The following is a 16,896-nucleotide window of genomic DNA, read 5'->3' on the forward strand; positions in this document are numbered from 1 at the left end:
ACTTGTCTTTCACATCCAACCTCACCCTACTAAGGAGGAAGGACAGGCTGAATCCTGGAATTTTAAAACAGAAGTTATCTAGTTATTTGAACTTCACTTACTCTGTCTCCAGGCCGTACCATAGGTTCTTGCTTTGTACCTAATTTATGTAGAATGTTGTATGCAACCTTCATACTTCTTGTCCATAGTTTGCCTGGTAATATAAAGTATAAACACACAAGTAACTTTAACAACATACACATACATTTTAGTTACATACATCTGTAAATATTAAACTAGGGAGCATTTTCAGAGTCAAGCACATACATCTATTTTGTTCAGTATATGTGGTTGAAAGCATTGACAAAAACAGGGACAGGGAAACAAGACTATAAAACTGAAAGCTAAAAGTGACTCAGAAGTAGTAGTAGTAGTAGAGATATTATTATTATTATTACTATTATTATTATTTTGTTGAGCTCTATATTTTTCTGGTCCCCTCCCTTTCTCTCTCCTCCCCTTCAATCCTTTCCCATGGTCCCCATTCTCCCAATTTACTCAGGAGATCTTGTCTTTTTCTACTTCCCAGGTAGATTAGATCCATGTATGTTTCTCTTAGGGTCCTCATTGTTGTTAGGTTCTTTGGGATTGTGATTTTCAGGCTGGTTTTCTTTGCTTTATGTTTAAAGACCACTTACGAGTGAGTACATATGATAATTGTTAAAAACAATAAGAGAGATGGAGGAGGAAAGAAGGAGAGGAGGAGAGAAAACGGGAGAGAGGAGGAGAGGGGGAAAAGGGAGAGAAAGTAAGAGAGAGGGAGAAGGAAGGGAGGGAGAGAGGGACAAAGGGGAGAGGAGAGATTGAAAAATTTAATTTTCACTTGTTTAGCCAGTCTTAGGAAAGGAGTTGATGGGACATGAAGCCGTAAGTTTCTTATTAGTTAACAGTATATAGACATGGGAATTGAAAAATCCTCTCTCACAAAGTCTCACAGAGACTTTTTTCTTTCAATTTTAAGCCTTCAACTTAAATTCCTAGAATCAGGATGGAAAATAAGTACTGAAACTTGACACACTGCCAGAGAATCACCAGAGTTAACCCCTAACTCCTCATACTGTATGACACACTTACTGTAAGCTACAGAAAAGTTTAATTGCTGCATTTCTTCTGTGTTAAGCATGAGGACGTGAGAACCAGTGAGAGTTAGAAAGCTCTATCAGTGACATCCATCTCTTATTAATGTAATGTTCTGTCTTGGGTAACTGCAATGAACACAAACTATGTAAAAATGTCTCTAATGGGTCATTCAAAGTCTGATCCACTGCAGGTTGAATACTTCTTAGAGTGAACACATTTTTTTAATCTCAGGATTTAGGGATTTTGGAAGAGGAGTCTCTGAACTTAGAAAAAGATAATGACAAATATCTATTTTAGAATTCTGAAGTCTAGAAAAAATTCTAAAGTAGAATGCAAATGTAAAAAAAGATAGTTTTTTCTTTTCCTAGCCATTTATTTAAGAACAAAAACAAGCTCTGAAGGAGTTTCACATTTTAAGCCTTAACCCTATGCCTATACATTTCCAGGTATTCATGGTAGTATATGGGAGAATAACAGTACCTTCAAATAGAAGGAGAGTTCTTGCACATTCTACAGCACATTCTAAGATACTCAATTACTAAAAGCTTTCAAGATAAATCAAGATTTAAGACAATACATTCATGTAAAAGTAATATAATGCAGATCAATCTAAACATCTCAATATAGTCAATGTCTAGTTTTCTTTTTGTAAATAAAAATTATTTTTGTTTATAATACAGTTTTAATTTTAAAAAACGTAAATTTATTTTATTTCTCATTAGAACTATAGCTACTTGAATTAATGCTGCTGTTATTTACCATTCATAGGCTTCATCTACTTGTCTAACCTTTAGTGGATACTGAGGAAGGAGAATGGTTTATCTTTCATTGTTCTAACTGCCAGGATAATTCTTGATTCTCAGTACATGCTAACCACTTTTTTGGGATTTCACTAATGTCATAGGCAAGCACCAATCAAGTCCATGATTTGGTATGCAACTTAACATAACACTTAAGTATTTCATTACTAGATGTTAATATTTCACTCATGTTTACTTCCTCTTCTGAACCTCATAGATCTTTAAAGCCATTTGATATTTTATTTGTGAGGATACTTTTTATCAATAATCATCAGTTCATGAGAAACAACACAAGGAGTTGGGGATTTTTTTCCCATAAATACTTTAAGGCTCCAGACTTTCCTTACTGTGAACAAAACTAGGGAGCTATTCTAGCTGAATAATTACATTTTGTTATCACTGAATAAAATAAAAAGTAATGTGTTGTAAACAAAACAATCAATTAAAACCATTATAGTTTGTTAATGCTTCAAATTCATTTTCACCTGAGGATTCTTAGAAGCTTATATCTTACACTAACACACACAATCTAGTTTTACATAAAGACTCAAGGAAAGCACAAAACACAAACTTTGGGCAAAATTCTTGAAATATACTTAGTATGTTTACATCTTGTAGCTTTTAGAGAAAAGGAAACTTAGCAAGTGCAGTTACTACTATAAATCAAAAACAAGAAACACTTCCAGAGTGGGAGACAGGACTACTTTCTTTAACTTTTCTTAGATTTGAATGAAGTCTAGGTTATTGTACAGACAACGTAACTGCAGAGAAAGGAGACAGACAGATATGGAGGGGGTAATACAGTTATCAGAAGAAGACATCACATATAAAATAGAACAAGAATTGTAGAGACTTACCAGGAACAATTTATAATAAGGTGATGGGAAGACTGGTAACCAAGGCAGCTAAATCCCTATCATACTTAAAATAACTCAGAATGGATGAGGAGGAACTAATAAAGTTCTACCCCTATAGAAAGAGCTAATAGCAATAGATGGCTGCTCGGGGAGGAAGAGTCAATTATCTTCAGGGATGCAGGCATGAAGGCTACCTATGCTCCAACAGATTGTCCTATAGTTGTGCATATACAGACAGCACTAAATGGACTCAGCAGGTATTGGGAGAAAAAATGAGCACAATAGGTTATAAGTGAAAAGAGATGGGTGGAAATAGGGAAGGAACTGAAAGGTAAAGAATGGTAAATGGATTTGACCAAAATATATCACACATGTATATGTATATTAAATATTTTAAAAATAAAAAGATAAATAGGAACATTTATGAGATAGAAAAGCAAAATGAACTTATAGGTATCCTAACAAAAAAGAGGAAGTAGATGAAGATGGTGGTTTCTATCAAGTGAGAAATGAAAAAGAAAGTGCTGTGTAGTTATTTTCATTAATTAAGATTATGGTATCCCATGGGTACTGGTCAGTATGCTTCCTATTTCTACCTCAATGTGAAGATTTAAGTATCAGATAGTTTATAGGTTTACTCTATCGATATTTTCTACCAAATATTTTAAATTTCTCAGCTAAAAATTCGGCTGTCTCAAGACTTGACAGGGAACTAAATTTGAGGGCTGAAGGGATATTTGAGGACTTTAAATAGTTATAGTCCTTCAATCCCACTAATTTGCTCAGGCCTTAGAACAACTGAAATTCAATAAGCTTTGTTTTCCCTGAATTTTCTCAGAAATAACCAATTTGTGGTTCATTTTTGATTCCCACAGATATAACATTCACATATAGTATTCATGGTCATAGCCAAGACTTTCATCTTATGTACCCAGTTTCTTTTATCTTTGACTTCCCAAGCCAAAGCACTGCACCATTGCAGAGCACAAACTTAATCTACCTTAGTGCATGCTTACAGGTCACTAAAATGCACACAGCTTCTGGGACAAACACAAAAGTTGGTGCTAGGGTCCCCATCAACACACAGACAGGTAAGGGTTGGAGTCATTAGCTGTAAAACAGCAGTGATTCCAAATATATAATTAGCTTTCAGAATTAATTTGGCCAGACATAAGGGTCATACAAAAAAAGTCTTAATAAAACCTTTTTCTAAGAGAATGCTTTAAAAACAACAACAAAAAGCTTATGTTAAATAGCAAACAATAACCTCTGTCTATTTTTAAGTCTGCATTGTAGCCACAAATACAAAGGAACCATAAAAAAGTAAACTGTCAAACCCCATATACTTCTAAGCCCAAATCCCATTTTGGTACATGAAACACAGAGGGATCTCTGGCGGCCCACTCTCAAAATGCTGGGCTCTTTTTAGTTCTATTATTCACATAGAGTCGGGTGCTTAACCTTGGTGGTTGATTTAAAACTGAAGCCTTTTCTTCATAATTATTCAAAGTGTTTGTGATTTTTTTTAAAAAAAAAAAGCCAAGGTTTTGTTTTTTAAAGGAACATCGAAAGTCATGCATGCAGCTGTAAAAGGAGCCATTTGTTCCTGTAGCTATGAAGGTTATCTGTAAAGATGAAGCCAGGAGTATGGAAAGAACTGTGATCTGTTTTCTCCATGGTGATGCAACTAAGTGAAAGACCTCTCTCTAGCACAGCTGGCCATGTGCAAAAGTTTAGTCTGCATTAAGAATACTGTGGAAAGAATTAAATGAAATCTGTTTCTACAGTTTTCTGCAATGTGTATCCAGATTTTGTTGCTTCTGAGTGACAGATGTCAAAGTGGAGTCAGTCAGAAATAATCATAAATACCATAAGCCTGAATGCTGAAATGATAAAAGATTACAATCTCCAAAGTTTAAAAAGTCACAATCCTAAAAGTAAAACTACAGATGTTGAAGTCCCAGAGGGCCAAATCCTGAAAACTAATTCTCACTGAGAGAGTAGGAGAAGACTTTGTCAGAGGGACAGAATGAGGAACAAAGTCTGGGGTTGGGGTTATTGTCTCAATTTACATGCAGGACGGTATCACATGATGCAGAAAAAAAATACCTAGAAATCTGATCAAAGGCCATCTTGGATATGTCTGTGAAGTTGTCCAAAGATGAGTATGGTTCTGACTAGACCAGGTAGGGATGATCATTCTTGATATTAACGGATAACCATCTAACCAGCCAGGAGACTTTACAGGTGCAGAAGGTAAACTGCCTTTTCTCTCTGAGAATTACAAAGTTTTTCTTTGCTGCACCAGAGATCAGAACACTAGGCTTGGGTGGAGGAGTTAGCTCATTGACAGTATGTGTGCCTGACCTGTACAAAGTCCTGAGTTCAACCACTACCAGGACGAAAAGAAAGGCATAAAACAAACACAAGTCCAGAATCAGCAGCCTCTGGATTCAACAACCCACTCCCTTAGCTTCCCCAGAGTCAGCAGGCTTTTAGCTTCCTATTATTTTAAAATGTCAGCATTACTTTTGTACAATTTGGTATGCTGTGTCTTTTATTGTTGTATTGTTCTGATTCCAATACTGAAGGTACAAATGATACAGACTTCCAGACAACTCTAACTCATTTTAGTCTCTATTAATATGCCTAGTATTGAATTTCAGTATCAATATTGTTTGAATATGCAAATGCACTGGAATTTCTTCAAAATAATGGTTGTCCTCATTATGCACTTGTATTCTTCTAAGATAAGATTTTCCAAAATCCCAGCTCTCTGGTGATTACAAACACAACACTGACCAAAATTACTATAAAAGACATTATGGGATTACCGTAAGTGAGGATGTACAAGGGTTTTCCATTTGTGTCCATGGTTGTCAGGCAGGGGGCCTTTGGTGAGATGGTCCCCCATCGCTGTAGTGCAGCTTCTAAAGAGGGTGGCCAGTTCGTGACCACTCCCAATTGCTCCCCTCTTGTGGCCAGCATCTGGGCACCTTCTGGCTTTGGCTGGTTTGGATCTGGTTGTTGAACTAAACACATTTAAACATATAAGATTTTCATAAAAAATACACCCATGTTAGAATAATTTATTTTAGAGTTTGTAAAATATCTAAGAGATTCATATTTAAGGCATATGTGTATCAGCTGACAGCGAACATGCTTTTCTAGAACCATAATCATTATGGATGTAACAAAAGAATTGAGCTCTTACAATTTCCAAGGCAACACAGAATGGAGAATTCAGGTGGGTGTGAGAACATTTGTAGATAACAGACAAAACTGAACTATATGCCTAGAGTCTCACATTTAAATGCATGGGTTTAAAGTTCTAATTATTAGCACACAGTATTCAAGACTCCAAAAGGCTCAGCTCTTACACTGTATTTTCCCCTTTAATGATGAGCTATAGGCAGAAATCTTCTACAAACACTCTAAAAATAATAAAAGCATGGTGAAATTACTTTTGTGAGTAAAACTAAAATAAATGTCTTATTGTAGAATACACTGTTCCTCTTCTTTTAGTTTAGATAGGTATTAGCCATGGTAGTAGCACACGCCTTTAATCACAGCACTCAAGGAAGCAGAGGCAGGCAGATCTCTGTGAGTTCAAGTACCCTGGTCGACAGAGAAAGTTCCAGGACAGTCAGGGCTACACACAGAAACCCTGTCTCAGAAAATGAAAATCTTTAGATAGGTGTAAAATTGAAATTATTTCCCCTATTTCTAGATTCTCTCTCAGAGTTTGAGTGATCATCTCCATCTACTATCTGGAAAATCAGCGGAGTCTTCTATACATTTTATTTTATTTTTCAATTTTTATGTATATGCATGTGGTGTATGTGTTCCCATGTGTACATGAATATGCACATATAGGTTGAAGGTTGTTGTTCGAAAATTTCCTCCATTATTCTTCTCCCTTATTCATTGAGGCAGTGTCTCTCAATCAAACCCAGAACTCATGGATGAGGCTGGTGTTACTCACCAGCTTGTTCTGGTGATCTATACTTTCCAAGACTGCATTTTACATGAGTTCTGGGGATCTGAAATTCCATCTTCACACTTGCACCCAAGTGCTTTATTCCATTAGTCATCCGTCTTCTCCATCCCTCAGCTGAGTCTTAACAAGCTTCAGTTAACAGATAACAAGAAGCTTGGGTTTGATCCAACATACAGATCTATTTTGTTTCAATTTTAAGTTATCTAGTGGAAGACTCCCATTCATTATAGGTGAGGTGGATGGCAGAGTCCTCACCATGCTTCCCCAATCTCATAACCTTGTGTATAAAGTATCCTTCAGCGCTGAGCGACAGATCTCTACAGTTACATTTTGCTTTGCTATCATGGCACTGAGTTCTTACAAAGAGGCCTAAATCACAGAACAGAGTCACATTACTACTGAGGGGGCAGGTGGCTTTAAAGCGCTAACTGCTTGGCACTTGGTGTACCTTTAACATATGCACTGAAAACAGCAACCTGCCCTCTGGCTTAGAGTTCTATTATTAAGAAAAGGCAAAGTTCATTACTCTTAACAAAATAAAGTCATTTTGCAGAAAATATAGCATTGTACATGGAACCACAGGACCTCCTAAAAGAAGAGGTAGAAAAAAAATTTACCTTCCAACAATTCTTCAAAGTCATCAACAAAGAATTCCCGTAATGGGGGCCGCTTCGGTCGTTTAAGGGTATTGACAAGCTGTTGAATTTTTGCTGATACCCGACTACTTACTGGTACACCTGAAAAAATAGGAACCACGGTGGAAATGAACAAACAAAATCTGGAAGAAATAAGATAACTTATGAAAAAGTTTCCAAACAATAGTGTTTTTGTTTGCTGTAGTAGGAATACAGAATAAGGCCTTACGTGAGACAAGGTTTCTAAGCACTGACCTGTACCTCTATTACTTCAAAAGTGTTTTAAATCTTAAAATGTACTTTCAGAATTGAAGATTATTATAGCTCTGAAAACATGGGAAAATAGCCACATTTCTTAACATCTAAACATAATATCTTCTCATCAGCTAATTCCAATCAATTTGGTTCAAATGAACCCAAGACTAGTGGTTTTGAAGCACAGGTAAGAATGTTATTACTATCTCAGGAGTGGTTCTGAGGCGAGAGTGTACACAATGAGAAACACTGAACAACACAATGCAGGAGTCAGAATTTACCCAATACTGAAACTTGGACAGATTTCAAGAATAACACTGACAGGAATATAACACAATTAAACTAGAATACAGCACAAAGTTCATAATTGAGGCTTGCTGATTGGTACTCCATACTAGGAACTATTAATGTTATTATAATATATCAGATTAGAAATATGAAAACTAGGGGAACACTTTTATTATGTAAGTTATCAAAACACTGATAATTTATTTCCAATTTGAGAAAAAAATACCTCCTCCTAAAATCTAAGGCTACAACACCCCTATAAATCACTTTGTTTTTCCATGTAACTTCATTTTGCCCTCTGAAGTAGGTATTCAAGGTCTTAACACTTGTACTGTAAATTCTGAAAGACACTAATGACTCAACCAACATTATTTATACATTAGAAAAACATCAGCATCTAATTAAATCTTTATCTTCTCACGGCTAAATTATTGTGATATTTGCATTCTTTTTAATAAGGAGAAATTCTTAGACAATTTGGTTATGATTTATATTCTTCGCTAGCAGGTCACCTTCTAGAAAAGTTCCTGAGGAATCTGATAACCGGGACTGAAGGAACCAATGAGTGTCTTGTCCAGAAGCAGCACATTCACTCAGAAAGATTCATACTAATCATACAGGTTCACACAGGAGGAAGCACCTCACTGTAAGACATACCATCCCCAGTCTCCATGAGCTCAGCATTGCCATACTTTGGTGCTGTCCGGGATGTGGTAGAGCCCTGTGGCCTTTCCACTTGTATTGAGTGGTCTGAGGTGTATGTGGTTACATCAGGAGGTGCAGAATGATTTTCTGTAAAGAAGCACAGAAGACAATTTTCTGATGAATTTTATAGTTATTCCAAAGGCTAAGCAACAGAATCTCAAAAATGCCTAAAAAATACTTTGACAAACTCACATAGTAAGATCACTTTGAACAAACATGGTGATACAAGCCTGTAATCCTGACACTTGGAAGTGGATACAATGAACAGCAGAATACTCATTTTGAGAGAGACTGTGTGGTTGTTATCTCTTGCTTTTCTTGTCTTATGTGCAAAAGAAGTTTCTACAGGTTCCACATGAAGCAACCTGCCCTAAGGGATCAAACTTAATTTTGGAGCTTATTTTGCCTTGAGTTTTGTCAAATGTGCATGCAGTATATACAGGCACATACTCACACTATTTTCTTGTTCCCAAGCTTTTGATGATCTCAGCAAAAGGTCAAGTGCTGCTAACTTTAATTTTTTTTTTGGCTGCCTTTGTCTCTGGAATTAAGTATTCTAATTCTCATCAGATTTTATTAGTCTGCTTTTGCTTTAAAAATGCCAATTTCTATAGATAAGTCCCAGATATTCTAGGAACTTATCCTTGTGCCAAATGAGAAATTACTAAATGTCACACACTCAGGAGTTATATTTAGGTCACACTGAGCTTTGGCGTATATGAGTAATACAACCTTTTATAGTTTGGATAAATTTAATTCTGCATGCTATAATTTCCTTCAGTATTCCAAGTGTAAACTCACAAAGGGAAAGCCAAAGGCAGTGATTAATTTGTTCAGAAATGTGTAGTCCTCTTAGTAAGATTATGAGAACCTTCATAAAAGAACAAAATCAGAGAATATAATGAGTTACATGAGGCAGTTGGTGGGTAACCTCTTTGTTCAGGTACTGTGGACGGCTGATGGCCTCAGCAACTATCCTAAGCTCCAATCAGCAAGAATAAATTATGTTGTCTAAATATATTTAATGGTGACATTTACATACAGTGCTTAATTCTCTGATATTTCAAATGTAAGTTATTAGGTAACACTGACTGGTAATTTTCTTCAAAATGTGTTAAACTGAAGTAATGTCAATTTGAAAGGAGCATTGCTTGTTCAGAATGTTCCAATACTCTTCTTTTTACTTGCAACAGTTATGAGAGGAATAATGGCAAGAAATTATAGTTCACATTTTTTTCCCTTTACTGAAAAAGTGACTTCAAGATCCCAGTTGTTGCTAATGGGAGAACTCAAAGCAGATGCTGTTCTTCAGGCAATGGACCAAACAAACTCATTCGGATAAGAAAAGGTCAATGCTTTTAACTTTATTCCACTAAGTTCAAATGGGGTGAAGCTTAAAATGTCAGTTTGAAATGACTTTGCCTACCCATCAAGTAGTTAAAGATCCACATTTTGGGTATCTAAGCTGACTGTGTCGTTCTTAACTCATTCATTCCAATTCCTCTTTCCTGGTGTGGAAAGGTATTCCTGCAGTATTTCAGGTGTGACTTGGAAAGACTGCATCTGCCCCTCGCTCATACTCTCAGTGTAGATGACAGTGTAATCTGCAACTGCCTCCAAGGACTTAATTGTTTCCCTACTCGGTGGCAACATGATGGAGTGACCATACTGGATCTTAGCCAAGCAATTTACCTTGTGTAAACCTCTTACCATTGAACTGTTTGAGCATCTTAATCCACATAAAACAATGAATGACAACAGAGATCAAGATGTCCTACTTGAGCCCTGAGAGTGAGGACTAGACTAGAACCCAGTAAGTAACAAGCACATGGGCCAGGATGATAACATCACCCACACAGTTCATACAACATACTCATCTAACACGTTTCCTCTAATTATTTCTTACCTCTTCACCTGAACTATTTTCAGATGTCCCATGGTCTTGCTTCTGACCTTGTGGGTTTAAGATTTTTATTTTTCATTATGTATATGAATCTGGGGGATAGATGCATATGAGTATAGCTGTGTCTGGAGGCCAGAAGAGGCTACTCCAGGGTCCCCTGGAGTTCAAGCTACAGGGAGTTGTAAATAGTCCAATGTTTGTGTTGGCAGAAAAACTCAGGTCCTCTGCAAGAGCAGTATGTGCCCTTAACTGCTGCGCCATCTTTCTAGCTCACCTTCTACTTTTTCTAATCTACACAGCCTTCTTCATTCTAGAGTCCACATATAGAATAGTATGAAGTACCTAAACAATCTGAATGCCTTTGGGCAGAAATCATTAAGTCCTTCAAGTTCCTCAAATGACACTCTCCCCTATTCCCCACCCCCTGCCAAGTAACAGCAGCTCATACATAATCTGTTTTGCTGTGGGACAATAGTCTTATAACCTGTAAATATGTGTCACTTGTATTGGTTTAATAAAACACTGATTGGCCAGTAGCCAGGCAGGAAGTATAGGCTGGGCAACCAGAATAGGAGAATTCTGAGAAGAGAAAAGGCTCATAGTCTGCAATCATCACCCAGACGCAGAGGATGCAAGATGAGAATGTCTCACTGATAAAAGGTACCAAAGCCACATGGCTAACACAGACAAGAATTATGGGTTAATGTAAGATGTAAGAGTTAATCAATTAGAAGCCTGAGTTAATAGGCCAACCAGTTTATAGTTAATGTAGGCCTAACACCAACACAAAGTGGGAGAATTCTTGCTACAAGAGACTGAGGTGGTGAATAACCATAAAGCAAGAGTTTGAGAAATGTTTTGTGCAATGCAGTAGTAACCCAGGTGTCCATCAGATTCTATAACCAGAGCACTCCTAGAGAACAAACCAACACTCAGTGCTAACTCAGAAAATGACAAGAATAAATCAGACACCAGCAGAGACAAAGGCACCCAGCCCTCCACGCTATGTGCATCTCACTCACCTATGTGTGTCTGGGCCATGACGTCTGCCAGCCGATGTGCTGCTCCACTGCCCCCACTCTGAGTGGAGGAAGAAGAGGTGGTTGATGTAGTAGAGCCATGGATGGCCTGGCTGATCCAATGCTCCATGTTGATGCTGCCCTGGCTAGAGGTCGGGGTTCCTTGGGAATCACCCTGTACTGAGCCTTCATCTTCTGAACCAGAAGAGGTATCTATTTTCAAGAAGAGATTTGATTTGTTAAATAGCACAGCAAAGATGGTCTTCAATATCACTGCCTTACCACACACTGCCAAAAGTTTCCTTCAGATCAAACAATAATAACCCAGTAATTTTTGGCTTGAAACATTTTTGAAAAGTTATTCCATTCTTCGCATAATCCAACTTTAATATTCAGTAAATTTCATAATGAAAATACATTAAGTATACTATAGGACATTTATCTGAGCATTAAGATACTAGCAAAGATACCTATTTTCTCAAGAGTAACTCTTTAGGAAGAAGCCAGTATCTTCTCTGTACACACCCACCAAGTTATAGGATGGGGTACAATTTTCTAACACATGCTTGAGCTACTTCTACTTGTTTACAAATAGGTTTGCTGTGATTCCTTGGATGTCCAAAATATTTTTTGAACTATGACTTATTTTTAGTCTTACTGAGAGTACATAATGCCTATGAGGTTACTCAGACTTTGAGTTTTGATGAAGAAATGGCAGCTAAAGAAGAACCCACTTTAAAGCACACACACACCATATCTCTTTCTCTAGTAACCAAGCCACTTTGTGATCTCTGCCTCTATCTCTGGTGCTTATTACATACTCTCATTACATCGCACTTCATGCTCAATGAAAGTCTATTCATTTTTAAAGCATTCATTTATTAGAAAATGTTCTCACATTTAGTTGGTTTATTTTTCTATCTGGAAAAAAATGAGATAACCTAAGGAAAATGCACATTATTCACAAAAATTAATAGATATATTTTCATTTAATGCCAGTTAAGTTAGCAGGAAGGGGTTAAGAATGAATGACTGTAGTGTTTGTTATCTAACCTATATTGTTAAGAATGACTTAGGGTCTCAACTGGAGGTAAGTTGTGTGAAATAAAAGGAAATAAGAAGGCTCAGAAATAGCCCGGAAATATATAACAGGAAAGAGCAGAAGCAGCATCATTAAAAATACTACACCACTTTATCATAATACATGCTCTGCAAATTTTCTTAGAAATATATTAGAAAAACAAGAATATTAGAAAATTTCTCTTCTACCTTTTTGCCTTTTAGCATAATTTATATATAATACTGTTTGAAAACTTAAACATCTTATATATTTATTCTTAAGACTTTGAGAAGTGCTTAAATGCATATATCAAAACCATCTACAAGCTTCTCCCCAGAAACTCTTCATATGCTCCTTTCTAGTTAACATTTCATTTCTTACTCTAACTCACATCACCTTTCAAGATAAAAGTATAGAATAACATCCCTCAGGATACAGACACAAAATCCTCCACAAGATATTAGTTAGCTAATAAACATGCAACATACAAGAGAGATGATACACTATGACCAAGTGGCTGCTAGAACAGGACACTAAAACCCACAATTAAAGTCCAGGTTAGTATTTAAAAGTGAATTAATGTTACTAATACACTAAAGAACAGAAAAATGTGACATCCTCTAAGACTACAAAAAAGTATTTGATGGCATCTCAGGATGAAAACATTCAATATATTAGGAATATAAGGAAATTGTCCTTAAACATAAATCCTCCAAAATTCTCAATTACCGAAAAATGTGCTCCTGAGCTCTTTGAGTACAATGATTTAGTGCCACCAGAGGTTATTTACTTCTGGTGTTTTCACAGGACCTTCTTAGTTCCTGTGGGAATAGGCTCTTACAAAAACTGAGACTAGCCAAGTTCCTTTGGCTTCCTGTCTTCCCATGGGACCTCTCCCTCTTACACTCACTCACTCTTCCATCTCCCACACTTCGACATAGTCAGAAAGTCCTCACTACAGGCAAGCAGGTACCATTCTTCTTAACTTTCCTAATTGTGACTATGTTGACCTTCTAAGATATTTTAAATAAAGCATACAGCAACAAGTATTTTACTAGTCACATAAAAGCACACTAACAAGGCAAACAGAAAGTAAACAGGCCAAAGCTTCTAACGATTTTAGATGATGGGTTAGTAAATCTTGGATCAAATCACGGATACTGTTTTTGTGAGCTTTTTTTGGGCTACAGCACTTCCATCCACTGACACATAGAAATGATTGCTTTTATACTATAATTCAGGGTTGAGGAGCTGTGAAAGCCTACAGAAGCTAAAATACTGTCTCACATTCCACTGGCAACGTCTAAGTGACTCCTGTTTTAGGTCACCATCTGAATTGATTGAACAATTCACTTGGTTTTTTTTCATAATATAATAATATATGATATTAGTATTTAAAGATTTAAGGATATATAAATATGTATCTATATGTATGTATATATACATATATATCTATCTAGCAGAAAAAAAGAACTAACTTCAATTATAACTAAAAGGTATAATATTTTCTATATGGATAAATGAGTAAAATTTTCTAAGGATTTTGAGTGATTATAGTTGAATCTTTATAAAAATATAAAATACTAATATAGACACATACATAACGATATTAAATTTCCCTTCCAAGGTAAACCCACATACTATTTTTGGAGTATGGTTCATGAAATTGTTAACTCCTAGGGATGGATATACCTGAAGGACTCTATGTCACCACACTATAGATACTTGCACATCCTTTTTTATTGTAGCGGAAGTCACAATTGCCAGGTTATTAAATCAACTTATATGCCCATCAATAAAAAACTGTGGTTCACTATACACAATAGACATTTACTCAGTGGTAAGAAAAGGTCAAATCACGAGATCTACAAGAGAATGGACAGAGAAGGAGAGTTCATTATGTTAAGGAAAATAAACCATACACCTAAGCAACTAAGGGAGGAACATTGCATGTTCCCATTCACATATGGAATCTAGGTGTATGTGTGTGTGAACATGAAAGCAGAAAAGGAACTATAGAGAAGGAGATAAGATCTAAGGTGAGGTAGAACAAGAGAGTAATGGGATACATGTGACGTAGAAGGGAAAGAATGACAAACGGGGGGGGGGATTAAGGGATGAACTAGATGTAGATGGGCATCAGAAGGACTCAGAGGAGGATGAGTAACAGCAATGTTTATGTAAAGATGCTATAATAAGGCCCATTATTTTGTATTCTAACATTTAAAGAGGTTTTTTTAAAGACTGCTGTTGCTGAGATAGTTATCAATTAATTATAAGGAGGAAGACATATCACACATTTAAGAAGCAGAAACATTGAAGGTGTTGCTAACCTGGGGGTGTATAGGCATCCATAGAGGTCTGTACAACCAGGGATCTTCGTTTGGAAGGCATGGGCACTGCCATCTTCCTTTCTTTGTGTTTAGCAAGAGCTGCCTGGACAGCTTCTGTATGAACATCTGAAGCCAAGAGAGAGTCCAATTATTCCACCATTCAGACCCAAGTCCTAAAAACAGATCCTTCATTCAACTCTCTGTACCTGTGGTACATGGAATCTTTGTACTTAGCTAAGAAATAAATGGGTAAAAGAAAGTAAAGTAGTTAGTCCCACCAGCTGAAATACCCAGTAGAAAAAAAACATTAAAATTTATTCACTCTATTAGCATTCAATCTTTATTAAAAAAAGAAAAAAAAAACATTGGCTCCAAAGTGCTCATGGCTTTTCATTGAGTAAATGGGCCCTGACTAATACAGGTCATGTATTCAAGCTTGATAACTCCTTCCAATATCCCATTAGAGGAAGTATATATGCCTCATAACTCATAGTCAGAAAACATAAGCTACAATCCAGGGACTGTGTTAGACATTTTATAAATATTAATACATGATATCAATTCCACACATATTAACAAATGCCAATTTTATGTTTATTTCTCTGCACTTCTAGAGATGAAAGGCAAGATGCTGCATATGCTGGACAAGAGCTCTAACAATGAACCACATCCCTAGCCTAAATGCCTACTTTATAAAGCAGCATCTTACTAAAGATTTAGAGTAATGAGAAAGAAGCAAGCATTGAGTTACATTCAGCATTTTTTCTGTTTATTTGATGATAAATATAAGGTATAAGTCATAGTTTTTATTGAAAATTTCCACTCAATTTATTCTAATTGAGGCGTCTCTCCACTCGTCCTTCCAGATTGTCCTGATTCCCCAATTCACCCAAATCCACACCCTTTCTTTTTCTCTCTCTCTCATTAAAATACAAATAGGTATCTAAAATAATAAGGTAAAATAAAAACAAAGAAACCAGAATAGGAAAAAACAAACAGAAGGGAAAAAGACTAAGAGAAAATATAAGAAACACATATAAATGCAGAGACACACTTTACTTTCACAAACTCAGAAATCCCACAAAAACACACCACCACAAATCATAATATATACAAAAAGGACTTGTAAAGAAAAAAGTAAAAACATGCATAGACAAAGCATTATGAGGCCAGGATTCTCCAAAAATATCAATGACTTTGTTTTGTGTTGGCCATTTACTGTTGGGCATAGGGTCTGTCCTTAATGATTTGGACATTCAATGAGACTCCATATCCATAAAAGAAAACTAATTTTTCCTTTGTGAGCAGTTATCAACTGGAGATAACTTCTGGTTTAGGGATGAGGGCTTGTGCCCACTTCATTTTTTAGTGCTGGAACCACATTAGGCATAGACCTGTGTTTGCTGTCACAGTCTCTGTGAATTCATATGTGCATTGGTTCCACTGTGTTTGGGAGGCGTTCTCTGATGTCATTCATACCAACTGGCTCTCACAATGTTTCTGCCTCCTCTTCCACAGGTTCTTTGAGCTCTGAGAAGAGGGATTTGATGGAGACATCCCACTTCGGACTGAGTGTTCCAAAGTCTTCCACTCTCTGAACATTGTTCCATTGTTGGTCTGTTTTTGCTCCTATCTATTGCAGGTGGAAGCTTCACTAATGATGGCTGAACAAGACAGTGATCTAAAAGTATAGTAGAACTGCTGCTTTCCTTTAACAGAAAAGTAGTATTTGGATTTCTGCTATATCCCTGATCTTTCTAGTCAGGTTCCTGACCACCCCAGCAGTGTCAGGTATAGGTTATATCTCATGGAGTGGAACTTAAATCTAATCAGATATTAGTTGGTGCCTTAGCTAGGGTTCTATTGCTATATATACCATATTTATCCTTTGGGGTCACGGTTTCTTCATTAAGAAATTTTTT

At 36.4% G+C, this 16,896-nt stretch overlaps 1 protein-coding gene across 6 annotated transcripts in view; it reads right to left on the minus strand.

Moving 5' to 3' along the window:
- Positions 1-16,896, minus strand: part of Dip2c (disco interacting protein 2 homolog C) — a 346,024-nt gene that overhangs the window by 113,458 nt on the left and 215,670 nt on the right. For all 6 annotated transcript variants that reach the window (XM_075970250.1, XM_075970255.1, XM_075970254.1 and 3 more), the window contains 6 exons: positions 14,975-15,100; positions 11,585-11,794; positions 8,612-8,746; positions 7,394-7,513; positions 5,611-5,808; positions 102-193 (listed from right to left, as the gene is read on the minus strand). In XM_075970250.1, the coding sequence (XP_075826365.1) occupies positions 102-193; positions 5,611-5,808; positions 7,394-7,513; positions 8,612-8,746; positions 11,585-11,794; positions 14,975-15,100 (881 nt within the window). The remainder of the gene's footprint in view (positions 1-101; positions 194-5,610; positions 5,809-7,393; positions 7,514-8,611; positions 8,747-11,584; positions 11,795-14,974; positions 15,101-16,896) is intronic.

This window comes from Microtus pennsylvanicus, chromosome 4 (genome assembly GCF_037038515.1).
Source record: "Microtus pennsylvanicus isolate mMicPen1 chromosome 4, mMicPen1.hap1, whole genome shotgun sequence".
Classification (NCBI taxonomy): domain Eukaryota; kingdom Metazoa; phylum Chordata; class Mammalia; order Rodentia; family Cricetidae; genus Microtus; species Microtus pennsylvanicus.